Below are 27,693 nucleotides of genomic sequence, written 5' to 3'. Positions count from 1 at the left end.
ATTAATGGGCATAGTTACGGCATTGTCAACCACCCTACCAGAACGGAGAGTGGTGATGGCATTTAACTCACCTACGTTTAAGTTTTTATTACTAGTATTACCGGTTACTTCAAAGACTATGTTTGGCGTTTTAGGATTAGGTATAGCTTGACCTGGAAACACACCTTTCGGTTGGGCTTTCTCTTGGGTTAACTGTTGTATGACTAATGGATTGTAAAATTTGTTAGTTAGCTTGCATATAGGCTTTGAAACGATCCGGTTATGAAGGTGTAGTGGCCACAGGTGGTGTGACTGGAACTATCTCACATTGATTATTAACGGGTGGGTTATGATAGTTATTATTAACCGGTACGATACCTCTATTGTTATTGTTATAATTATTATAATTATTATAATTATTATAATTCCCTTGTCCTTGTCCTTGTCTTGGTGGAACCTGGTGTTCATACACAAAAGGACAATAGGAGGTATGCTCAAGGCTGTAATAGAAATTACATGGAAGGGAGTTGATGTTTATGACAGGGGTAGGCTTATGTTGAATAGAAATGGCTTCTACCTTTTTTGTGAGAGATTCGATTAGAGTTCTAAGCTCGGGATCAGATTTAACCTCAAACATACTGGTAGCCTTAATTGTAGAAGAAGAATTAGCAGAGCGGGGGATGTCATTACCCCCCCCCCCCCCAGTTATTATTACGCTTAAATTGATCTTCTAAAAACCTATAAGCCTCTAGCTCTTTTACTAAGAAAACTATCCCCATTCATTATATCAAGAACCTCTTTATGGTGATGTAAAAGCCCTTTGAAAAAGGCACGAACAAGCGTGTCTTTCGCAAGGTTATGATGTGGATACTCGATAAGAAGATCAGTGAAACGATTCCAGGCCTCTGAAAAGGATTCATGAGGATTCTGGCAAAAGAAATGAATCTTTTAAAGCATTTCATCTGTCTTCAATGGTGGGTAAAATTGTTCCATGAAAAATTGAACAAGTTTGGCCCATGAGTCCACAGAATTAGGCGTTTGGGTAGTTAACCAAGACGCCGCCTTATCGGCTAGGGTGAAAGGAAACACCCTTAGTTTAATTTGTTCCGAACCTACGGTAGGATGATGAAATGTGGTAAGAATTTGTTCTATCCTATGCATATGCTAATAAGGCTTCTCGTGGTCTAACCCATGAAAAACCGGTAACAAATTAAATATATTCGGGGGAATTCGAAAATCCCTCACTGGGTCTGCAAAAATGATGCATGACTTAGGGCTATCGTTTAGGGCTTTGTAAAAATCAAAGAGAGGAGTCTCTGTTTTGTCAGCCATTAATGCAGGTGTAATGTGTGATATTCTAGATAGTCGTGTCCGTTGACGTTTACGATAAATAACGTTAGATGGTTTACTCTTACCGGACCTTAATCTCATGCAAGGTTAAGGCCAATATGAATAAACAACCACTAGCAGCAGTCAAACAACCTGATATACTAGAATTAAACTACTCTGACAGTAGAGACGAGGAGTGAAAGAAGGAGTACTTGAATGTCTCCTTGCTACGCATATGAATAGCATCTTTGATACGCGATCTCAGTGTATTGAAGAAGGTCGGAACACTAAATAGTAAAAATACTTGAACAAAACGAGAGCCGGTGACTAACCTGTGAAAATCGGGCTTCTTCAGAAGGGGCGTGGGCGCGCTCTAGTATAGGGTAAACAAGGGCGCAGGCACGCTCAAGGTACTGTTTGAAAAAAAAATCCAGTAACAAGATGGCGGGCGCGCTCAAATGATAGAGTTAAGAGGGCGCAGGCGCGCTCCGAAAACTATGTCGAGAAAAAAAAAATTATTCTGAAGAAGAAAAAACAAACACACTTATAACCAAACAATCGGGTGGGTGGGTGAAATGGGATTATGTGTAGAATTGAAAACACGATGGGAAACTAATCTAACAAAACTAAGATGGCAGCTGCGCCATTTGATATAATTAAAAACTGACGTTTTACCTAATCTTAACTAATTATGCTAAGAATAAGTAAAAGTATGGATTTATACTAGTTTGTTATCAAAATTCTACTCTCGATTATCTTATAATAAAAGGGAGTCAGAATTCGTTCCACTACTAGTTTCGTATACGTAATAATTTCTCTAAATTAACAATTCTATAATATCCGTGAGAGCAATGATTATAATAGAACTAATATGTCAAAAACTATGGTTTAATGTATTGTAGTTTTTAAACTATGACAATTGAATGCTAAAATTGAATATGGTAAGAAGAGATTAGGGGGATTTGATTCCACCTTGATTAATTCTTAATATACTAGCATAGATTTATTGTAATCCTAATCTAGATGTTTTCACATAAATGTTAGGTCTTTTTAATCCCTAATTATTCATGGCAATCTCTACCAACTAATAATTAGCATGTGATGCAATTTAAACTCATTCTCATGGTGAATTAACTACCTTCTAAAGTGGAATATTTTACTACAACTTATTCTACACTAACACATCAAGTCTTCATCAAAGCTTCATCAAACCTTTCTAATGGAGGTTTAGCTAAGATTCATTAGACTATCATCAATAGAAGAATAAGAATAATAATAAGACATAATTGAAACAATATAAATAACTTGGCTTTATTAATAATGTTTAGGCTAATAAAACAATAACTAGGGTTTAACTAAAGAAGAAAACTAATTTATTATCTAATGGAAGGTTTAATTAACTAAAGGGTGAGATAGTTAGAGTTTTGCCTAATTCCTTTTTATATAAGAGAGGGCTAGGTTTACAATTTTGTGCATGGGCTTTGGAGCTGTGTTTTGGGCCACTAAATAAAACCCAAAACCTAATTACTTAAGTCTAAAAAGGGTTTCTCTGTTGGAAATTACTGCAACAGACCTTTCATCCACTTTTACTCCTCTGATTGGATCAAGTCCTAGACCATTAGAAAACTCTTTCCGAGCCAGTCGTGTTACCATATAGTATGCTCAATTCCGAGGTCTGAGTCCAAAGATACGGCTTGTGAAAGTTCTATTGACTTTTATGCTCTATTTCTACCCGCGTTGACTTTGACTTTTCAGCTTTGACTGAGCTTTAAAAAGGCTTTTTCTCCTTGAATCTTGGCCTATAATCATAGAACTTCTTAACAATCAACTTTTGCTCCTTTCTCTTGCAAAAGTGACATATTTCTTCACATATTTGACTTTAAGACCTCAAATATACAAAAACACGTAAACAGTACTAACTCTTAGTTATTATACACATAATTGGTCTAAATGTAATATTATTAAGGGGTTAAAACTACAGTTTTGGGCTCTTATCAGACCCACTATGCGAACCTACAAAATTTGGTAACCAAGCTCACACGTCAAGCTTTCACACAAGTCAAGCTGCATTGAAATGAATCAAAGACTTTTGTACATAACTTTGGCACAAATTCATCAAATGTGATTAGGTGGCACAAGATTAATTAGGTGCATAAAAGTCATAATTGGTGCCTTGATTAAGTGGAAACAAAGTCCTAATTAGTGGCATGATTAGGTGGAAAAATTAGGTGGCAAACAAAGTCTTGTTTAATTAGGTGAAAACAAAGTCTCGATTAGAAAAAATCAAGATTTCTCATTTAATGATGTGGTTGAGTATTGGAAATTCACGTGGATGCAAAGAAAATGAAAGCAATCTCTTGCTTTAAAAGAGATGCTTCAGTAGCAAGAAACAACTTTGACTCCATTAGTTTAGTTTTTCTGGAGCTAAAAAGTTTCCATGTTTTTAGTTTTTGGTTTTGTAAGTTAAGCTTGTAATATGTTTTTAAATCTAAGTTGATAATAAAAATCATTTCTAAGTATAAAGTAGACTCTTCTTTTCTCTTAATATATTTCTCATTTTTATCTCCTGATTAGTTGATTTAGGAGCATGAGCTAAAACTCTCCACCTATCTTTCTCTCTATTTCTCTCATTAAGTTTAGTAACTTGTATATCAAGTAACGTAGTAAAGTAGGTTAAAATCAAAAGTAAAAATCCTGCTCACATAATTCCCTTGAAGAGAAATTTCCAGTTAGTTGTTAACTAGAGTTCTAGCCTTTTGGTTTGGGACAAAACTCTTGCTCGAAATAAATTGCAACGTGCACGTGAGCGAGGTACTTGAACGAGTGTACTCGAGTGTGTGTGAGAACCAGCTTTATCACCCATATAGAGACTTCTGTAATCTACATACTTTCCCCCCTTGAGTAACAAAACCAGGAGGTTGTACAATATAAATTTCTTCCAGGAGATCACCATGTAAAAAGGCATTATTCACATCCAACTGGTACAGAGGTCAGTGATAATGATGGACAGTGATAGAAATAGCAATACGCACAGAGGCTAACTTGGCAACAGGAGAAAACATTTTGGAGTAATCAATGCCATAAGTTTGGTTAAAGCCTTTACCAACAAGGCAAGCTTTTAAACAAGAAACAATACCATCTGGATTATACTTAACAGTGAAAACCCACTTACAAGCAACCATTTTCTTCCTAGGAGGAAGATCTGCAAGGACCCAAGTTTCATTAGAATACAAGGCACTCAACTCCTCTTCCATTGCTTGCTTCCAACCAGGATGGGAGAGAGTGTCCCTATAGTTAGAAGGGATAGAGACAGACAACAAGGATGTAGCAAAAGACTTGACAGATGGTGGTAAATGATCATGCATGGGAAGCATACTAAGAGATAGAATATTGGGCATACTTACTAGGACGATGCATACTGTTAGGAGTATGTTCAAGTTTCTGTAGGGCAATAGGAACATGGAGATCAGAAAGAGGGACAACAGGATCCACAGACATAGTGGGAGGAGGTGGAGGCAACAGAGCAGTGGGATAGATGGCCTCAACTTCGCGAACAGTTTCATGCAAGGGGTGGGTGTGCTTTGGAAGGGCTTCTGCGAGGGGCGCACGCCTTCATTCCTCAAGTGTTCAAACATCAGTTGCTAGAGCACATACCTCAGGAACAATATTGTCCGCAACAACACCCTCAGTGGCACCAATAGCATGTGGAAGGTCAATAACACCCTCATCCAATATTGGAGGGATTAAGAGTATACTGAGAGACAGAACACAGTCCTCAAAGGGCTCAGTGGACACCTTACCATCTGAAGAGTAAAACGAGACATCTTTAGAAAATGTCACATCAATGCAAACAAAGGATTTATGTAGATGAGGAATATAAAACTTGTACCCTTTCTGCGTACATGAATACCCAACGAAGATACACTTAATAGCATGAGGGTCCAATTTATCACGATTAGGTTGGAGATTATGAACAAAGCAGACAACTAAAAATACGAGGGGGATGAAAAGATGGTAGACCAGAAAAAAGAACAGAGTGTGGTGTTTTTCCACCTAACACTGAAGAGGGCATACGATTAATTAAGTATGTGGCAGTAAGGACTGCCTCTGCCCAATAAAACTTTAGAAGATTTATTTGAAACATTAAGCTTTGGGCAACTTCAAGAACAGGTCGGTTCTTTCTCTCAGTAACCCCATTCTGTTGTGGTGTATCCACACATGAGGTTTAATGTGTAATGCCATGGTCATCTAAAAAATACTGGAATAGGGCAGAGTCATAATCTTTGGCATTATCAATTTGAAAAACATGCAGGTTTCCAGAATACTAATTAGTAATCTCAACATAGAATTTTTGAAAGGTAGAGAATACTTGAGAATGATTTTCCATAATATAGACCCAACAAACACGAGAGAAATCATCTATAAATGTAATAAAGTACTTGGCTCCAAAAAGGTCATCCAATGGTTCTACAAAGACCCCAGACATCTGAATGAACTAACTGAAAAGGAGCACCTAAACACTTATTCAACCTATTTTTGTAAGTAGCACGACGATGTTTGGCTAACTCACAAACCTCACAACTTAAAGATTGAATACTGGAAGAAATACTAGAAACTAAACAACGTAAACTATTCAAAGGAAGATGATCAAAGCGCCTATGCCATTGAACAAGAGATACTAAAATTGTGAGAGCCTATTTCTGGTGAGAGTGCCCATACCCATCTTGAAAGTAATAGATGTCGTCGTGCTCATACCCCCCACCAACTAGTGTCTTTGTCTGTAGATCCTGAAATACAACGTGAGTGGAGAAAAAGATGACATTGCAGTTAAGGGATTGGGTGAGACGATGAACAGACAATAAATTAAATGGAAAATTTTGAATAAGTAAAACAAAGACAAGTGATACATGATGAGTTAACTGAATAGTACCCCGACCAAAAATACTAGCCTTAGCCCCATTTGATAAGATGACATATGATGGTTTATTGGTATACTCAATATTAGAAAACAACTGGGGATTACCTGTCATATGATCAGAAGCTCATGAGTCAATGACCCAAGAGTTGTTACCACTTGTATGGAGACATGATTTACCTGAGTCGGCTAAGGTTGCAGTGGGTGTGTTTGATAAATTCAATGAACTGACTGGAATAGCTTGTATTCTTTTCATTAAGGCCGCAAGATCTTCTTGAACTTTCTAAAAATCAGCGTCTTTGAGATCAAATACTGTGGCATTGTTGGCTTTGTGCATAGGTGGGCGTCCTATTATATCTTAACAAAAATCAGAACTATAATTAGTGCGCCCACAGTGTTCACAAGGAGCAAAACCACCCATACCACGACCAGGACCACTCCCTTGGCTACAACCACCTCCACGTCCACGACTGGCTCGACCCCCTCTCCCTCTTTTACCACAACCAAAGGAGAAGTTATTATAATTATTATTGCTTAGATGGATCAATAAAACCGCATTGTCATTGTGCCATGGAGGGGGTGCACTAATACTAGAAAGACGAGAATAAGCTTCAGACAAAGTAGGGAGCTTCAATTCAACCTGAACTTGGGCCTTCACATTAGCAAACTCGAGACGTAGACCAAATAGAAATTTTGATAGTCGAAATTCCTCCTTTTGTTTCTTCAACTGATTGATGTATGTAGTCAATGGGTGATAAATATTCAATTTTTCCCACTTACTAAGAAGAGAATTATAATACTCAGAAATAGACATATCACCTTGAGTTATATCAAAGATGTTCTCATACAACTGAAATATACGTGAAGTATTATGAGATTGAGAATATGATTCTTGCAGATACTCCCAAATCTCCTTAGAGGTTTTAAAAAAATGCACAGTATTACAAACATCTTTTTCCATAGTGTTCCATAGGAAATTCTTAACCAAGGCATCATATTTCGTCCATGTTGTCTTTACTTTATCATCTGTGACTGGGGGATCTGTCAGATGACTTTCCTTACCTTTGCCAGTAAGATAAACTGTAATTGCTTCTACCCATTAAAGGTAATTGGCAACACCCTCCAATTTGACAGAAGTCATACCAACAGAGAAAACAGGTGTATTACCAAATTCATTGATTTTTGGAATAACGTCAGTCATTGTCAAGCAAAGAAGTACTCACTATATAGATAAAGATAGCGTGCTAGCTATACTATAGTATAGGTTTTGAAGAGAGAAGAGGGCATGCGCCCTTATACCAATATTGAACAGCAAATGTGAGATACGAGAGAGAGAGCATCTTGGCTTTACTTTACGAAAAGCAATATTGATGCGGTAATATATATACCAATACTAACTTCTTCGAGATCTGAGATACAGGGAGGTTGTGCCCCTCTTATCAATACTAAGACAGAGATATTGCGGAAGACGAAGACTGCGGAAGCGAAACAATACTAAAAGGCAAAAGGGCAGTTTTCACCCTCGAACTTGTCGTGTTTTACCACTTACCCCAAACTTCACTTTAGGCAATTTTAACCCTAGAGTTGTAAAACGTATCCAGCTCCATTTTTCTAGTTCATTTCCGACACCTGAAGAGTGTCGTGGAATTATGTTTTCTTACGTGACAAAATTAGAATTTGACACATGTCAAAATTAGAAATTCCAAGTAAGAAAACATAATTCCACGTCAAATGTGATACGGGGGACAAAAAGGTAATTATGTAAAATGTAGTCAGACTAGTTAAAACCCTAAAAGAAAAGAAAAGAAAAGAAAAAAAAACTCTCGGCAGTTTAGAAAAGCAGTTAGGTCTGATTTTTCCAAGGAAGAAAGGCAATTATGGCGGAACCAGAGGTTGAGGTAGGTGGAGCAGCACCAAAGAGGAGAACGTTTAGGAAGTTTGCATTCCGAGGAGTGGATCTGGACCAGCTTTTGGATATGGGTACTGATGAGTTGGTTAAGCTTTTCACTGCACGTGCTCGTCGTAGGTTTCAGCGTGGTTTGAAAAGGAAACCCATGGCTCTTATCAAGAAGCTTCGAAAGGCTGTAAGTATTCTTCTTATTATTTTATTTTCAAATGATTATTGCTTCTTAAATTTCAATGATTTCAGGAACTTGGTCTAGTTTATTTTGTTTATAAATGACTGTCATTTAGGAATATAATAATTGGGTTGGTTGGGTTGGTTTAAATTAAACAACCCAATTTGAGAGATTGAACAGTGGGTTAATATTGTTTGATAGTCAGATTGATGGGTTTTATTCAAATTGCCCAAATGAATATATTAAAGAATGGTATTGTCATATGTAGGTTGTATTTGGAGTTTATTGGCTTAGTGTTGTTTTGTTTCAAAATGGTTATTTAGGGACTGGGACAACTTTTAAAGATTAGATTGGTTAATTCTAAATAACTGAATAACCCTATTTGAGAAACTGAACAATGGAATCTATGTGTGTTGTTATTTGATAGTTTGTATTGGATAAATGGATCATTTGGTTTATTTATCATGTTTGGTTGTCATATGATCTATGTTTTTGGTTATGTTCCAAGTACTTTTCTAATGTACTGTTCATGTGTTGTTTTTTACTGTGAGCAGAAGCGTGATGCTCCTGCTGGTGAGAAACCAGAACCTGTTAGGACTCATCTGCGTAACATGATCATTGTTCCAGAGATGATTGGAAGCATTATTGGAGTTTACAATGGAAAGACCTTCAACCAGGTTGAAATCAAGGTATTTTCACTACCATTTAGAAATGTTTCCAATGCAGTTGACCGCTATCATTTGTTACTGTCTGTTTTTATGTTGATTGAATTTGTGATGAGACCAGTTATGGCCATTGCTAATTGTTGTTTTGAGCTCACTTGTGACCATTAGCATATGGAAATCGAATGATTTAAAGTTGTTGCGATTCGTAATTATGGAGCTGTTTTTTATATTATGCAACCCACTGAATTGTTGGAGTAGAGCAAGATTATTTTTGAACCTAGCTAGTGGCTGCATTACTCTGGTCTTGTTTCCTCAACTTGCGGTTAGCCAATACGTTTGGGTAGTACATAGATGAAATCTAGAAGACTGTCGCAAAATATTATGCTCTGTAGGATTTGGCTTTGTAAAGTTTAAGGAGTGGAAGATGAAGTGTGTTTCTAATATTAAACCACTATGTCAAGTCTTCATTTCATAAATTTGAACAAATTGTAACCTGGATGTCAGGTCTTTATTTCGGTAAAATTGAACATATTCAGTATATTCATATCGTTTCTGTACAACGAATAGCACTGTTGATGTGACTATTATATGAAGCTTTATACGAATCCAAAAAGGTATAGGTGTTTTTGTCGGAAATGTTGATGTTTAGGCAGGTCTTAGCAAGTCTAGATCTATTTTAAGGTGCCAAGCATTGAAGAGGGTGCACTAGTTAGTAGGCTACATTGGCCTTGAGTTCTCGACTCAAACAAGCCAAGTTAGTTATAAATGATCTTTTAATTTCGAAATATTTATTATAAGATGTGCTTATGTATGTTATTTGGTTTACAGCCTGAGATGATTGGCCATTACTTGGCGGAGTTTTCGATTTCGTACAAGCCTGTGAAGCACGGAAGACCTGGTATTGGTGCCACTCACTCATCTAGGTTCATTCCGCTCAAGTGAAGAATGTTCTGGTCATTCTTTTTAAGTTCTACTGCCCAATGTCTTAAGCAGGATTTGCTTTTGTTTGAGGAATAGCTGTTTACCTGTCTAGAACTTGTTTTGTTCAAGTCTGATTGCAAATGTTCTGGTATTGTCTTAGTACTTCATTTTAATAGTATGAACTTCTCTTTATTTCTCCTAGCATGTATATTTTGGTGCTTGGTCATTTCTCTTATGCCACCCTGTCAGTGATTCCTTCCCCAGTTTGGAGAGGAATTAGGATGTTTGCTGCTTCAAAACAGATCCGCGTTACTATGATTTGTCGAACAAGAAATTTAGGGCCTGTTTGTTCTGGAGGAAATACTAGAGAAAGGAAAGAAAAAGAGATGCGGTCTACCTTTTCCATAGTTTTTTTGTTGTTTGTTTACCTATGGAAAGGAAAGACTGCTTTCCGTGTGAAAACAAAACTAGGGAAATGGAAATGGTTTTGAGTCCATGGTCCAGAATCCAGACTTAAAAATTTTAGGGAAAGGAAAAGAAAAAGAAAAAAAAAATACACAATTTACTTTCATTTCCACAATTTACCAAACAGACACAAATTTTAAAACTGTTTCCATAGTGGTCCACTTATTTTCTTTCTATAGTGGACCATTTATTTTCTTTTCTTTCCATTAGTTAAAAAACAAACAGACCTTAGTTAATATGTCTAAGTGTATGACTCTACTTCTGATTGAGAAATTAACTTTGGCTTATAATGGCGTTTCTAATTTTCTATGACCATGAACAAGAATACAATTGGAAAAATCATGATTCGTGATCGAGAATAGTTCCACTAGGTTGTTTCACCTCCAGAACAAACACGGACTTTAGACAAAGGTGTTAAATGAGCTAAGCAATACTAATTTTAATTTGGGTTAACGAATATTACCCTCCACTAGATTAGCCAATTAGGATTCCCCCGCACCAGATGGGAAATTAGAGTCTCCTCTCCAATATACACGAAAAAACAAGGTCAACCCTAATTTCCCCATATAGTAAAGGGGAATCCTAATTAGCTCATCTAGGGGGTGGGGTTAATACTAGTTAACCCTTTTAATTTTCTCATTCCGACTCAACTCTTAACTTCTGTAGCCAATGTGGGTATATAACGTCCAGATTATGAAGGTAGGGTTCTAAGATCTCAAGAACCCTTATTCTCGTGATCAGTCTACCAAATTAAGGAGTTACATTTCAAAAATCACTAAAGAAATTTCCAGCAGTGGACTTGCATTAACAAAACATTATCATAGGTTTATCCAGAGAATCGAGGACATTTAAATGCTTGGAACGACCATTTCTTTCTTCCTGATTTCGACACAGCACTCACGTGCACGACCTATGCAACAATCTAAAATGAGCATAGCTTTAACAAAACCTATAACCAAAAAACCACTGGCCGTGCTTTACATGAATCAATAAAGACAACAATTTTCTACTAAATACAATTATTAAATCTAATTTCGGCCATGGACACTTAGATAGAGTACAAGCATCATTCATCCAATATTAACATTGCAGCAGGAATCAGATTGTAATAAAAATACCCTTAAAGAAAAGTAGAGAGTAGTACAGTTAGGCCATTCCACCCGTCAGAGAAAACCCCAAAATAGATAGACTGCGAAAACAAATAAGCTTGCAAACTGAGATCCACTAATTGCGCCAACTGAGATCTCCTTTCCTTTCTCTTAAAGTTCTGCCCCTTCTATAGTCTATTTCAGCATCGGAGCTCGACAGACCCAACTGATATCTCTTGTTAATTCTGCTGCTTCCCAACTTCGAAAATATATCATCCTCATCAGTCATGACCTCGTTATCAGACTGATTTCGGTCGGTAACATCTGTTGATATCTTTGGTGAATCGTGACCTGAAACATCAGAAAGAAAGTATTATTGATTTAGTGACATCAGGAAGCGGAAAAAAATGCAGTATAAACATATGACCCTTGATATAGACAAATTTAGATCCGGGAGAAGCTGGTATAGACATATGAACCTTGATATAAAAAAGTTCTGGGCATCTCGTGCAATAGTGAATAGTGTCACAAGAAGTTATGTTGATTCAATTTAAGTTCCCAAAGTTGTAAATGTTTCCTACTACTAAAACAAAAACGAGGAAGGATAGACTTGCATATCTACACAAAGTCGTACAGGTTTCCTACTCGTATCTTGCTACCAAATACATACGCAAAATACAGCTTCATAATTTACGGTGAGGAAATCAGGGACAAAGCATTCTCAGTTGAAATATAAGAGCATTTCTAGGTAGTAGTAGTATATTCTTTAAATTTGAAGAAATTTTTTGAAGAATATAGTTGCAAATTTTGACCAATTCTAGGTGGTCGCAAATATCGACCGCAAATACAATTGTAGGCCCTACCCCTACCACGCGATATTTGGTACTGCAAGGCCAAAGATAATGTCGCGCATTATTACCACCCTCTCCAAGTTCAAAAAAAAACTCACGCAACATTTCCACTGTCGCACCAAATTGAAAAAGTAAAAAAAAAATAACTTGCACGACATTAGTACTGGCGCGTGGTGCTGGTCAAAGTCAAAAAAAAACTTGGAGCGCCATTTGTACTGGCGTGCGACATTACTATTGTCGCTCCGTATCTGCATTCAAATTACTAAATTTGCGAACAAACAGGTGATGCGACCATAAATAAAGGCACCTAGAGATGGAATTCCGAAAAATTCCAATTTTTTTTTTCAAATATGAAGAAAATGACAGGTTATAATACCACCTACAGATACTCTAATATATCAAGGTATTAAAAAGCACTTTTCATTAATATTCACCTTTTCGAACACTGCCCAACTCCTGCACTTTGCAACCCACCACGTTGACTGCTTGGTCTGATGCTGAACCCAGGCCTCTATCATCCTGAGGGTTTGTATACGTAGTTTGGGCATTTCCACCTCTATTCCATGTTAGTGGTACTAATTTTTCTTCCGTGTCTACCTTATTATTGGAGGCCAAAGGCGCCATTGTAAACAAAACATCCAGAATATCATCTGACATCTCAACTTAGTGCGGTGTTGTGTTGATCTCATCTGCACTGAACCCAAATGACGCTCTATAAGCTTCAATTTCCTCAACGTCCGGCTTAGAACTTTTAGTGTGCCTGTTATGATGTCCATTTCCACTACTCGACTGAACATCTGCTTCCCTGGAAACACTTGTCCGAGCCTGATCCAGATGAAATTGTGGAGAAGCGGCAGGGTAGAAGAAGGTTGTATCTCGAGACAGCATAAAATTATTGGATGTGCCACTGTGCCAGTATCAAGCCCAAATAACCTTGATGATGAGCTCCGGAAAGAATCCTGAGCAGAAATTGAGGCAGCCCACTTTGCACGAAATTCACGTTCAGGAAAAAACGAAGATAAGCAATCACCAGAAGTTCCCGAAATAGGAGAAATGAGACTGCTGGCAGGACTTTCAGGGTAAAGTGGATAAGTTGCTTGAAGAGCATTGGCTGTGACATAACTTGATCTGCTGGTGCCTTTAAGATCCATAGCAGATGAAAAAGTCAGAGCAAAAGGCACGTCAGGGGATGATGGAGTAGTTAAATGATTTAATTCTGGCGGCGGGGTGAAAGGAGCAGTTGATGGCTCCGTGGTAAAGGTTGAGAAAACTGGAGGTGAGACGAGCTGTGTTTCATGGGCATAGGGCCCCGTCGCAGACACATTGGATGAACCACCAGGAGAATTAGCGGACACTGACAAGAAACAACTGGGTGATTGAGCAGTTGAAGGGAGGGTAGAGTTGGTGAAGGATGCAGGTGAAGATGGTGGAGCTAGAAGAGACAAATTATATTTGTAGCTTGGTTAGGCATCCCAACAGGTTGAGCTCCATTTGCCCGATTACCTGATGCATTTCCTTCTGGAATACGAGATGCGGGTACAACACGCTTCCCACCTTTCTGAGATCCAAAGCATGACAGCCCACCCCAACAGCCTCCCCATCTCCTCCGCTGCATAGCCATTTATTTATAAGCTCGAATCCATACCAGTAACAAACGGAGAATATATTGATGTCACAGAATTTACAGAGTACATCATAAAGCTTGGAATTGTTTCCTAAACATCTTCATAAGTTTTTGCATGATACTTTCTAGAAATAACACGTTACAATGCTAATAGGATAAACATCACAAACATTATGTTTATGAAATTTACAGTAAAAAGGTAACAAGTAAAAGCACAAACTTCTAAAACATGGTTTCCCGTTTTTCAATCGCACGCAACATTACATTCGAATAACACAATTGAAATTCCGCTATTTGTTTTTTTAGATAAAATCTATCAAGGCATAGATGTATCAAGAATCTGTCATAATGAGAACGGAGAAAAACAACTATTTTGACAAAGAAATGTAAAATAAAGAAAATGAAATTTGTATACTCGTTCCATAGGTTCACACTTACTCAAGCGACGAGTAAAAAGTGTTTTACAAAGAATAAGTGAGATATATGTGGACTAAGGCTCCGACACTTACAACCACACACACCAAGTGGAGTGGTCTGGTTACTTTAAAGATGCACTCTCATGGAATGCATCGAGAAAACATAATATGAATCTTTTATAGTCAGATATTCAAGGCTATATGTGGGGTCGTTTTAAGTCAGATTCCCCAAGACTATGCATATGAGATGGATGATATGTTATTAACTATATACTAATAATCTGAATAGTTGGAGATCTTTATAGAAAAATATATAAAAACATATACCCCCAAATAGAATCAAATGATGCATTTGGAGTATAAGATGCAGAATAATAAATTGATGCTTGTGTAGCCCATCATGGAATTTATGTAATAACCTGTCATAGTTGAATTCTCCGAAAGTAAGAGGTTGGTAGTAGATGTCCTTCATGAAGCTCAATTGATGGGGAATAGGACATACCAGGTTTCTCAATAACTAAAATGATAGACTCTTGTGTTTGTATATTGGGCAATGTCTCCTTACTGAGAAGATTTAGAAAACAATGAATGATCTCAAAGGCAATTTGCTAGCTTAAGTGCGAATTTGAGGTTTCTTTGCAATGATTTAGTGGTGCTGTCCTAAAAAATTGGTGGATTTTTTATGAATGGAGGTTAGATTTCAAGAGGTGTTAAATTAGGATGGTGATGGTTGGGTGGTGGTTCTTCACATGATCTCGAGGACTCAGAGAATTCTTCATCTAGTTTTGGCGTTTCCACAATATTGTGGTTCATATCTACAATAGTAAGGATTGATACAAATTTGTTCCATCGATAAGTCTTTAACGGCCAAACTAAATTGAAATCCACTTTCCATCATAGATTTTATTCCCTCTTTTCCAAGCACTTTATTTTCTTTGTCCTCTCTGCCTAGATTTTCATAAATGTTCTCAATGTCATTGTCCAAGTGTGTCGAGTTAATCTCCAATACAGATTCTTGAGTTTTTTCTATCGGAGTTTTCTTATTTACGGGTGATGATGCATTATGGCATGTGAGAGAAACTGTGACTTCAGGCATATAGTCATTATTATAAGATTTAGAATTATCACAATAGTTAGGTGGAGGATGATGGGTTTTTAACTAGTCATGAGTATCAGGATGGGCTTTAGCAATTGGCATTGTTATAGTAACACCTTGTTCCTCTTGTTGGATGGGTTCTAGACTGGTAGGAAGAATAGTAGTCTCAGATGTGGCATTATTTGAATCGGATTGAAGAAAATATAAGGTAATTGCTATTTGCTGAGTTAGTATTGTTTGTTTGGCTATTTCCTAGTAGAGTTGATCTGTGATGGATGGTGTAGTTGAATATGAACTTGATATGGATGGTGATGTGAATGGTAATGGGTTTTGGGTGAAATTGTACTCTAACTAACCATATGGATATATGAATGGTGGTTAACTATTTGTAGTGGAACTCCATGAATTGTTAGCATGACTAGAAAACTCTTGAGTGTATACTAGGGAAGTTTGAAAATTGAAGTTCGTAATAGTAAGGATTTCCCATAGTAGACTCAAATTCGGTATATGATGGACAATGGGATAACCAGTGATAAGGACTACCGCAAAAAGAACAAGGTTCTGGGTTTACATTGTAATTCCATGATGGTTGTGATGCATATTGATAAGACATGAATGCTCAATCAATGATGATGCATAAACAGTAGAAATTTATTTTTTTTAGATTTTTTGAAAATATTTGCTTGGTCTATAATTTACTATGTCATGTTCAAAGGAACAATCGGGCATGAGACTATGATGGCTCTACTACATGCCTCAGAAGAGTAGGCAGCCACTTCACCAAGTGGTGTGCTACCAAGAATCTCACTCACAATGAATCTGGGGGAGGGGAGTGAGGAAGGTAGTTAGTCTACCGAAATCTAGTAACTGATTACTCTAAATCCTCGTGGCTATATTTTTATCCTTTTCTGGAGGAGCGTGACTACTTTGGGCTCTAGTTTATTGATTTTAATTCTCTTTTTTTTTTTTTGTCTAGGGCTTCAAGAATCAAGCAACGTCCAATTTACCTACATTGGGGAGTGTCTTCCCAATGGTTGTTATGTGGCTCGGGTTCAACCTTATGCGTGAATATAAATTGCAGTTCGAAAATTAAATTTCAAACAATCATGTAAGCATGCTTGAATACACAAGGTATCCTCTTACTTGGGCTTCGAGGAGGTTTAGAATTTACCTCTCAAGCCGTGCTTACACGCTGCTTAAGGAGAAGGCAACGTTGGTTGGAGCGTGATCTGAGAATCAGGCCCAACCTTTCGAGCTTTACCCTATTTTAAGTTACAATAAAGGTCCATTTTAAAAGCCCACAGGTTTGGTTTTTGATGATTTAGACAACTTTGCCTTCAAGGGCCCAAAACTTAAAACGAAACTAATAATATACTAATCTACTAGATTAACTAGTTTTAGATTGATAATCTAGATTAACTAGAGTCAAATGGACTTAGAGTGTTGATTCAAAGTGTGTGAGCTATGATTCACAACTTACCTCACACACTTGAACTTTCCCAGGTAATGAAAACTTTAACCCCTTGGTAAGTATTCAACTTCAACCAAGTTCAACTCATGTTAATCCACAAAAATCAATCAAAAACCAATTTTTCTCTAATTTTTTCGTTTTTCTTTTTATCTCTAACTATTATAAACAAGTTCCACTGATTTATCCTACTCTATTACAAAATCCGGGCTTGGAGTGCAACTATATATCAAACAACAACTGAACTGGCAAAAAATCAGATTTTGGAATGTTGACGTGGGCCCGCGGTCGCCCGTGCGGTTCCGGCGAACTTCTGTTGACTTTTGTCCACTGCTTCAGCTCCTCTCCAGCTTGTTGATCCTGAACCCTGATTTGCAAGAAAGTAAATCAGTACTAAAAAACAACAAAATAAAACAACGAATTTTTTTAAAAAAAAAAAAAATGGAAATATGATAATGGTGTTTCCTCCTTAAATTCTCAACCAAGCACTCTTGCTCCTTCAATCCATGACGGTAGTACCATTTGAAGCTGTAGATTGTGGTGTAGTCTTCAAAACATTAGAAGTGAGGTTCACCCTAAATTGTTTGGAGTTTGAATAAGGGAGTTGAAGAAGAAGGAAGGTAGACTCTTAGTGTAGTTTTAAGCTAATGAAGAACTTGAAAACATAAGTTGTTTAAGATGGAAATGACATGAAAACATTTAAATAAAGCATAGAAATGAAGATTAAAACAAAGAACAACAAGATAAGATTGATTGAAATAAGTAAAAACAACAAGATTAAAAAGAAAGAAATAAAGAACAATAAAGTAAAATACTTAAATTGAAAAACAAGAACTAAATCCTACAAACCAAATGGTTTGGACCCTAAAATAATGGATGTCTTCTCTCTCCCTAACTTTTAGATTATATACCCCTACTTCTGCCTTTTACTAATTTGCCCTCCTCTATTACTTTTGAGACACATAACACTTCACTTTTGCTTTTGTTTTTTCTTTTGCTTTTTGATTTCTTCTTGACCAAGGTAGGTTTTTATGCCATATTTTTAGATAAGGGCCTCCATCTCTGGTCTTGTGACCTTTGACTTTGACCGTTGAATTTGACTTTTTCAACACTTTCTCATAGCAGCTTCTGGTCTTCATAATAAGCATGATTAAGGCTCCTTTAGGTGCTAAGATGCAGCTTTTATGATAAGTAGCCTGAAATTCTTCGTAACCTGAAAAAGGCAATAAAAGCTATAAGTTGTCTTTTCATTAAATGTAAGACAAGCTGTAATGCAGTAATATAAGGATAATAAAATGCACATTTGGAAGCTGATCACATACGCAGCTGACGAGTTGAGCATTGGATGAACAGTAAAAAGAGGGAGAGAAGGACTTGTACAAAAACAGAATAGTTAGTAGCTTCGAAAAGAAAAGAAAAGATTCAAAAATCAAAATCTCCCAAAAGTTCAAAATCAAAAGGAGTCGATTTAAAAAAAAACAAAAGCAAAGTTAGAACTCCTAAAAATTAACATCATATGGAGTCACAAAGCCAAAGGGCTAAAGAATGAATTACAAATTTGGAAGCAAAAGAACAAAATGAGGCTCTTCTCTAGTTACAAATATCTTGAAGACCCAATTTCTGAGTTTATCAGAGTTTGTTTTCTCATCCTTTTTATTTCTAAACCACTACCTTAGCCCTATAATTCCTAATAAAAGATCTCTAGCTCAACTAGGAATAGGATGGTGTGATAGTAAGTGGCAAGTGTTATCAATCGACCCCAGTTTTCTTTGGACGTCATTCGTGTATGTGAGGAATATAAGTGCCATCTGCACTTGAGAGAATGAAACTTGAGTGAATCTATCTGAGAGTTGTGATTGCAACACACCCATATGAGAATCCACTTTAAGGATGCTCTCCAAAAGTTTCAAAAACGACTCTGCTTTTGTATTTCACCGCTCATGTTTTGCACATTTATCTTTAGATGATTAAATTATTATGTATATGTTATTCTGAGTTCAAAGGAGTTTTTCCTTATTCCCCCGCTAATAAGATGTATAGACTTCTGAAAATAACCAAGAAAACAAGACCCTTTGTACTAAATAGAGGAAGCTTGTGAGTATCTTTTATGGAAAACTCTCACGAGGCTTAAGCTCGTCTACTAGGGAATTCCTAGTTGTTTAAGGCCTTGTTACATATGGTCAATGCAATCGCACTCCGAGAAACGAGACTAGTATAATAAATCACACATTTGTGATCTTAGTTTTTTTCTTATCTTTGCTTGAGGACAAAAAAAATGTTGTTTGGGGGTAGTTAATCAGACCCCAAATGTGTGTTTAATTACATTTACAATGTTTCAAATATGCCCTTCTCATGCTTAATGAACAAACAACTCATAGCTTTTGCTACCTTTTGCAAGATACAGACCATTTAGGACTTATACTCCTAATACATGCATTTTAGCACAAAAAGGAGTTCTATCGACGCTTCTTGGGAAGATTCTAGCTTAAGAGAAAAAGTGCCGAAAAGTCAAGGTCAAAGTCAACGGTCAACAGTTAGGGACTCAAAACCAAAAGACGGAAGATCATGTCCTTAACCCGAAACACTGAAGATTATGTCCTCAACTCAAAAGTGGGTATCCTTAGCAAGTTTGTTCAAGGAGATACCTAAAGCATAAAACAACCCTAATGAGGTGTCTTATTTCTAAAGGATGATGGCAAAGTTGTAAACTGTAAAAGGTGTAGTATATAAGCCAAAGTGATAGGAGAGAGAACTTACCCTAGAATTAATCTTTGGTCATTAGGAGTAGTTTAATATGTTTTAATTAATAGTTTAATTGTTATTTACCTTGTTTTCCATTTCCATGTTCTTCAAGCTTTAGTTAATAAATCAAGTTCTTATTTGTCTTCAATACAAATCTTTCAATCTTATTTCCCACTACTCTTATCTCATTACATCTTTCTAATCTTGCATTCACAACCCCAAACACAAGTTCACTCATTTGACAAGTTCAAATGAGTGTTACTTGGTGACTAAGCAATCTTACCAAATTTCTGTCCATACATGTTTTCATCTTAACAATCTTAAAAGTCTAGTTTTCAAACTTCCCATTAAACAACTAAGTTTTTACTTTGATAACACCAAAAGCAATTCATAGTTTGATTAGAAAAGCTTAGAGAGTGAGAGTTTCTATCATCAAAACCATCCTTCTCTGCATAGATTCAAGATGAACAACAACACCCCAAACCACCACTATCTACAAACATCAAGTAATTCACGTTCATACTTGACTGTTGTCAAGTCAACCTCCTCAACCGATAACATAAATATCTTCTTCCCCATTTATATTCCTCAATCTGCTAATTCATAAGAATGAAAAACACAGACAGCAAAATTTGCTAACTTCAAGGAAATACTTGAAACAGAACAAATGAAAAAATTGGAAAGTTGAGATGAATATGGAAAGTTTTAACTGTAAAAAAAATCTTACCCGATTTCGATGAAGTAGGAGAATGAATGTGGTTGTGCATAAATGAGTCACGGGAAGAGAGTCTCTCGTAATTAATTGGGACTCTTACTTCCTATTTAGAGTTTTTTTTTTTCTCGCAGCTTGCTTCCTTTTTTCTATCCTAATTTTCACGTGGACACCCTCAGAGAAGAGGAAAAAGGACTGCTCTATATATATATATATATATATATATATATATATATATATATATATATATATATATATATATATATATATATATCGAAAGGTGTTCCGTTTACCATACTTTTTATACCATAGTTTATACCATGCCCCCCACACCTTTACCTACAACGTGAATTATAGCCTAGTTTTTTGTGGATGTGTTCAACTAACCATGAAGATCACCTCTATGAAATTTCACATCATTTGATAATGTTTAAGTATGTCAAAAGATGATTGCAAAATTGAAATATCTGAACCATTAAAAAAAAAATCAAAGTTTACAACAATTTTTAACTAGGTTATAGATTTCCAAAAGAGATGAATTTATGTGGAGATGTTATCTATGGTTAGTAGATCACATCCATAAATTTTTAGCACTTAATTCATCTTGTAAGGGGGTGTGGTATAAACTACGGTATAAAAAGTATGGTAAACGGAACCTACTAGTATATATATATATATATATATATATATATATATATATATATATATATATATATATATATATATATATCGGCTCGCTACGTCGACATACAAAATTGACATACGCAATCCTACATATCTACATAATGAACTAAAAACTGATTTTCTAGGGATGTGATATCTACAACATGGAGATCATCTCCACAAAAAATCAGCTCCTTTAAACATTTCTAACCCTACCAAAAATTGAGTTCAAATTAGAAATTTATCTGCCGATCCAAAATTTTAACACTCTTTTGACAATCTTTTGACAAGACTAGACATATCCGATTGAGGTGATTTTTTGTGGAGATACTATCCATAGTAGGTGAGCCATCTCTACCAAAAAGCAACCCTTAGTTCAATGTGCAAATATGCTTTTAGAATGCGTATGTCAATTTTGTATGTCGACGTAGCGAGCCCGATATATATATAAAGATAAAGATGGCAGCAAAGAGAAACCTTATTATACTGTATAATCACCAAGCATTGCCTATTTTCGGCGGCATTTTTTACTTTTGTTATTGCCCTTCAGCAAACTTAACACTTACCTTTGTAACATGGCCCGTCCAAGTTATTATATAAGGACAATTGCGTAAAAGCGCAACAGTTTGAGAAACTTATATTTTCTTTCCCAAGTCACACTTCTCTCTTGGAGTACCACAAAATAATAATTCGATCTATGTAATCGCATCTCACCTTAAATTCGACCGGTAATCTACTTTTTACAAGTATGCGAACCGTGCTACGCATCGGTTTTTTTCAAATCTTGTCGCTGTAACATCTTTAAAAAGCAATATAAAAACATTGGGAGGGGTTTATTATAATTTTAGTGACATGAAAGAGGTTTTCTAAATTATTTTAAATAATATGAAAGCTAATTTTAATTTCAGTGATGTGAGGGAGTTTTTTTGTAAATTACTTAAAACGGAGAGAGCTAATTAGAATAATTGAGGGAGGTGTTTTTAAATTGTAAAACATGAGAGATTAGAAATAGCCTATTCGGTTGAGAAGTGTGGTTCCTAATAACCCAGCTATCATATAGTGTAAAGATTCAAAATTGTCCTCACTACAATTGGCTTTCTCTAGTACATAAAACAATTGGAGAAACCAAAGTTTAATCCCAAACCGTGGATGATGATTCCTTATTCTAACTTGTTTCCAATTCAATGCACTATCCAAAAAACAAGTCGTCTGCTTAAATTGGGAAACATAAGAGCATCTCTAGGTGGTAGTATAACCTGTCAAATTCTTCATATTGAAGAAAAAATTCGGAATTTCTCGGAATTCCATCTCTAGGTGGCCTCATTCATGGTCGCATAACCTGTCTGTTCGCATTCTTGTTCGCAAATCTGGAGGTTTGGATGCGGATGCGGATGCGGAGCGACAATAGTAATATCGCGCGCCAGTACTAATGTTGCCCCAAGTTTTATTTTTGACTTTGACCCGGACCACGCCAAGAGAAATCGGGCGCCGCCACACTACTAATGTCGCCCCAAGTTATTTTACTTTTTCATTTTGTGTGCGGCGGTGGGAATGTCGCGCGTGAGTTTTTGAACTTGGGGCGGCGGTGGTAATGTCGCGACAATGGTAATGTCGCGGCAGCGGATATCTGGCGCGCCAAGACTAATGTCGCACAGGGTCATCTCCAATGAATTTTGCGACCACGAATTTGCGACCACCTAGAGTTGGTCGAAATTTGCTACCAGATTCTGTGGTCGCATTCTTCAAATTTGAAGAGTATGCTACCACCACCTAGAGATGCTCTAAGTTATGTTCCATCACTACTAAAAAAATGACATATTATGACGCTTTTTTTTTATCTATCATGACGGCTTTGTTAAAAACCGTCAAGATAGGTGTTTTAGTAATATTTTTATGACGGCTATTGCAATATTATGTCGTATATGACACAAGCGTCATGAAATTATAATAAATTTATGACGGCTATTGCAACATTATGTCGTGTATGACACAAGCGTCAAAAAAATATAATAATTTTATGACGGCTATTGTAATATTATGTCGTGTATGACATAAACGTCATGAAATTATAATAAATTTATGACGGTTATTGCAACATTATGTCGTGTATGACACAACCGTCAAGAAAATATAATAAATTTATGACGGCTGTTGCAACATTATGTAGTATATGACACAAACGTCAAAAAAATATAATAATTTTATGACGGCTATTGCAATATTATGTCGTGTATGATACAAGTGTCAAGAAAATATGATAGTGTTTCCTAAAACAGTCAAATTAGTAATAAAATAAACCGTCAACCTTCTCACAATTTTTTGGGCACTAGGTAGGTTGGACCATTTTGGCTTTCAATTAAACCCAATTAAACCGTCAACAACTTAACCGAAAAAAAGAATACCAAAATCAACAGACTCCTTACTAAGAATTTAACCTCCTCACTTATGGAAACAGCTTTATCAAAAAAAAAAAAAAAAAAAACTATTGAAACACAAAACACAGCAATAATGAGAAATCCAAGTTCCCTCGTGATGAAAATTCTCCCGCTCACTCCAATTATTTTTCCCTCTCGCCGGATATTAAGGGATTGATATATATCTTTCTTCCCCTTCCATTGCAAACCCTAACAGTTTTTTTTTTTTCTTCGTCTCATTGGTTTCTCGCACACTCACTTCTTCACTTCTTAGTCAAGCTTAAACTTGTTTGAGAAGGGATCACGATTACAACTACAACAAAGGTTTCAAATCTAAAAGTAAGTATTTTTTTTGTTTATCTCTTTTTTCTTGTTTAAATTGTTTGTAGAAATATTTGTTATTGCATTTGAATTTTTTGTTTTCAATGAGAACCTTAGTCTGAGGTTCAAATCATCTGAAAAAATGCAATAGTATTATGTTATTTGGGTTTCTAGTTGTTCATTGTAATATGGATCCTGAACAGTGAACACGTACTGTTCTAGTTTGCTTGTTATTAATTACTAGGTCCCCATCTACTTATATGTTTCATCAACATTCAAGGTCTTGTGAACTATTGCTAAGAATGAAGATTGAATATGTTTAGACATACATATGGAAAGGTAGTGTGCTTGTCGTCCATTTGATCTGTTTCATGGTTGACTACTCTTATTCTTTTATGTAGATTATTAAAAACCTAACAAACTAGTAAATGAAATAAGACAGGAAGTGAAAATATGAAAGGGCAGACAGGCTCACTGATTGAACAGTGGTACTGGAATGATAGCAAGCATCCCTTCTTCTCTTTCCGATTGGTGTACTAAAAGTGCTTTATTTCATATGTATTGTATATCACACATCCGATTTTGTTCATCTAGTCCTAATTTCGTTCTAACTGAGCTAGCTCGTGGCTTATTCTTCAGTGACATGATCTTCCCTTGGGTGACTTTTCTGCCTATTGACTGACTCCCCTGCATTGAAGTTGATTAGCTTTATGCTTAGCTACATTTTCTCTTCTCGATAGCGAGATAGTGAAGAAAGAAGGGCGGTCTCCATCCTTTTCATCATAAGTAAGTAAGTGCCGAGAGCTTGCTTGCTATTGAGCTACGAAGATTCGTTCCTCAGAAAAAAGAAAGATTATCCGTTATCTATGAAATTCTGTTATTAGCTTATTCAAAGGTTATTCTCCCTTCTCAAGGAAGTGAGCCACTCATCTGAGCTAGCGGATTCTAATTCTGCTGTGCCGGTGCGCAAGCACGCTTAGACTGCGATGTGAAATCTTTGGTTTGCCTATCATTGTCCATTAAGTGTTGACTCCGCTAAGCAAGAGGATTATTCAACTACTAACTGATGACCAAGGACTACTTTGCTTTTATCCACTACTGATATTGACTGACTTGTTGAGAGAATAGCAGCAGGAGAAAGAAAAAAAAGAAGTAGAGTTAGGTTACGTTTTCGCTTGTGTAAGCATCTCCTTCGGACCCTCGGTCGATTCGTCTGCTCATTCAGCGATATGATTCTTATCCAATTGCTTCTTCTGATAAGTCTTATGAAACAGGAGATAGGCATTCGGAATCGTTACTTGGCTTGGGGCTGATGAGGATGAGTTACTTCGGGCTCCTGAGGAAGAGGAATCCGTTGTTTTGGGATAAACTCGATATGTTAGTTTGGCTGATGCTTCAGGCCTCTTCAGCCGGTTCAGATTGAGAGGGAAAGATCACTCCTAAATGCTGCCGTAATCTTATATTATATACAATAGAGCACCACCGGATAAGATGGTTTGTATTTGCTTTTTCAACTTTCTTGCCTTATTATTATGGGAGTACAATGTTATCTCTTTGTAAGTGGTCTTGTTATATGTTTATTATTATTATTTTTAGTAGTGATGTGAGAAGGTTACACTCATAAATCTTGCATCCATATCATGAATAGCCGCTTTGATGTTCAGGAAGTACCATGCATGGTGCTCTTTCTTTGAATCATGGTCCTATCTCAATTGTTGTTTTGAATCATGCTTTATGGTACTATTATAACATTTATGAAGAAACACATATTTAGCACACTTTACATCTTATAACCTTGTTATACATGAAAGATCAGGGGCATTTTTTGTTTAGTTTTAGAACTATAAATGTGCATAAATCAACATTTTTTTTCCTTATTTTTTGCTTTCATCATACTTGTATGAAGTTCACAAGGTATTCAATTTCTTCTGTATGCTATATATGTCAATGCCTTTATGTCCCGTTATGTCTGTGCTTGTCATACAAATTTTTGCAAGCATGGCATCATGTATATACACAATACACACTGATTCACTCCTCTTGTTGCGTGTTTTAGGTAATGATCGAGGAGAGCCTAGGGAATCCCAAGCTTGAGGAGTTCAAACTCCTCCAAAGATCTTACCCATTGAAACGCCAAAGAAATATCTTTGGATGAACTCAAGAGGTTGACTTCTAACTTTGGGACAAAGGCTTTAGTTGGAGAAGGGTCTTATGGTCGAAGTTTTCTCTCACGACCCTAAGTAATCGGTGAGTCTCCAGTGTGTAAAGAAGCTAGATCCCGTAACACACAAGCCGATTCTGATTTTGCCACTTAGGTGACTTGAGTAATAAAATGAAATATGTATAGCTCTCAAGGGGCGTTATATGAGGTTTAAGCCCGATTCATTGTCTTGACTTTAAAATTTGTTGGCTGCAGTTATTAATAGTTTCTAGACTAAAGCATGAGCATTTTGTGGAATTGTTGGGCTACCGTTTGGAGGCAAACAATCGAATTTTGATATATCAAGATGCAACGACGGCTCTTTTACATGACATTCTACATGGTATATCTAATGCATTCCCTATCAGTTGGACTTATTAGCTCTCTTCGATCATATATGTGACAGACTTACTATTTTTGTTCTCATTTTCATCTCTTGGAACTTAAATTACTAAGTCACTAATTTCTTTATGTAAGAAGGAAGGGAGTACAGTAGGGGGCACTGCCCCGTTCTCACTGGAACCAAAGAGTCAAGATTGCTTATGGTGCAGCAAAAGGGCTCGAGTATCTTCATGAAAAGGTCCAGCCCTCTATAGTACATCGGAATGTTAGATCAAGCAATGTTCTTGTCTTTGATGAACTTTTGTCAAAGATAGCAGATTTCAATTTGACAAATCAGTCCCCGATACGCTGCAGCCGTCGCATCGACTAGAATGTTGGGAACTTTCGGATATCATGCTCCAGAGTAAGTTTATGAATATCTTATCATCTTGGTTCCCCCTTTAATTTTCTTGTGATATGTTTTTTTAGCTTTCTTTTGTTTCGCTTTTAGCTCTCCATATTCACATATGATATTAATGGCTCTCTATTGTAATAATTCAATTGGCAGCAGTGGCAGCTTTGTGCGTTCAATATGAAGCAGACTTTTGTGGAATTGTTGGGCTACTGTTTGGAGGCAAACAATCGAATTTTGATATATCAGTATGCAACGAAGGGTTCTTTACATGACATTCTACATGGTATATCTAATGCGTTCCCTATCAGTTGGACTTATTAGCTCTACTGATCATATATGTGACAACTTACTATTTTTGTTCTCATTTTCATCTCTTGGAACTTAAATTGCTAAGACACTAATTTCTTTATGTAGGAAGGGAGTACAGGGGGCTACACGAAGCCCTGTTCTCAGCTGGAACCAAAGAGTCAACCTTTCACATCACTTCTCACATGTTAAGTCACTAATTCATGTTGAGTGTAACCTTCTCACATCACTCCGTTTCTTACTTTTTTTTTTGCTTGGTAATTTTTTACGTTCTTTCCTTTGCATATTAGGTAAAGGGTTATTTGTGTATACAAATCAGATATCCTACAGTGGTGTACGTTTGGGGCTTAACCAACATGATTCTCTATCATAGTAGCGTTGATCGTATCTCTCTCATTTAGTAGTTATATGATTATATTTTTAGTTTACTTATTAAACAGACTAACACATTCTTCTTCATATTGTTTTTTAGGTTATAAGTGAGATAGCATGGTAGCTCGATTAAGTTTGTTTGAGATGGATCGGTTTATAAGCAATTTGTTAGATTAGTTATGTAAATTGCATTATTGTTGGATTATGACTTGATTTTGAATCAAGTGTTTTGAGTTATTTAATTTTTTTCTTCATGAATAAATCATGTAATATGAACAAGTTCTTGGAATGATTTATGTTTGGTAATAAAAGTATGATTCTTGTTTCCATAA

At 36.3% G+C, this 27,693-nt stretch overlaps 1 protein-coding gene and 2 pseudogenes across 2 annotated transcripts; 2 read left to right on the top strand and 1 right to left on the bottom strand.

Annotated features, from left to right (window-relative positions):
- Window positions 1-7,983: 7,983 nt before the first annotated feature.
- On the top strand, window positions 7,984-10,079 carry LOC147515376 (small ribosomal subunit protein uS19). Its single transcript, XM_086587209.1, has 3 exons — window positions 7,984-8,307; window positions 8,856-8,990; window positions 9,795-10,079. Exons 1-3 carry the CDS (start codon window positions 8,101-8,103, stop codon window positions 9,906-9,908), a joined length of 456 nt encoding a protein of 151 aa, XP_086443335.1. The 5' UTR covers window positions 7,984-8,100; the 3' UTR covers window positions 9,909-10,079.
- Window positions 10,080-11,304: 1,225 nt separating this feature from the next.
- On the bottom strand, window positions 11,305-14,050 carry LOC147515375 (uncharacterized protein At1g76660-like; annotated as a pseudogene). Its single transcript, XR_015210370.1, has 2 exons — window positions 12,726-14,050; window positions 11,305-11,791 (listed from the first exon to the last, which is right to left on the bottom strand). The product of XR_015210370.1 is annotated as an uncharacterized protein At1g76660-like (transcript).
- Window positions 14,051-22,587: 8,537 nt separating this feature from the next.
- LOC147515374 (protein CYTOSOLIC ABA RECEPTOR KINASE 4-like) lies at window positions 22,588-26,696 on the top strand (annotated as a pseudogene).
- The last annotated feature ends 997 nt before the right edge of the window (window positions 26,697-27,693 follow it).

The sequence above is a fragment of the Coptis chinensis genome, chromosome 2 (assembly GCF_015680905.1).
Source record: "Coptis chinensis isolate HL-2020 chromosome 2, ASM1568090v1, whole genome shotgun sequence".
Lineage (NCBI taxonomy): Eukaryota > Viridiplantae > Streptophyta > Magnoliopsida > Ranunculales > Ranunculaceae > Coptis > Coptis chinensis.
The sequence above is the reverse complement of the archived record's forward strand: the minus strand, read 5'-3'. Positions and strand labels throughout refer to the sequence as shown.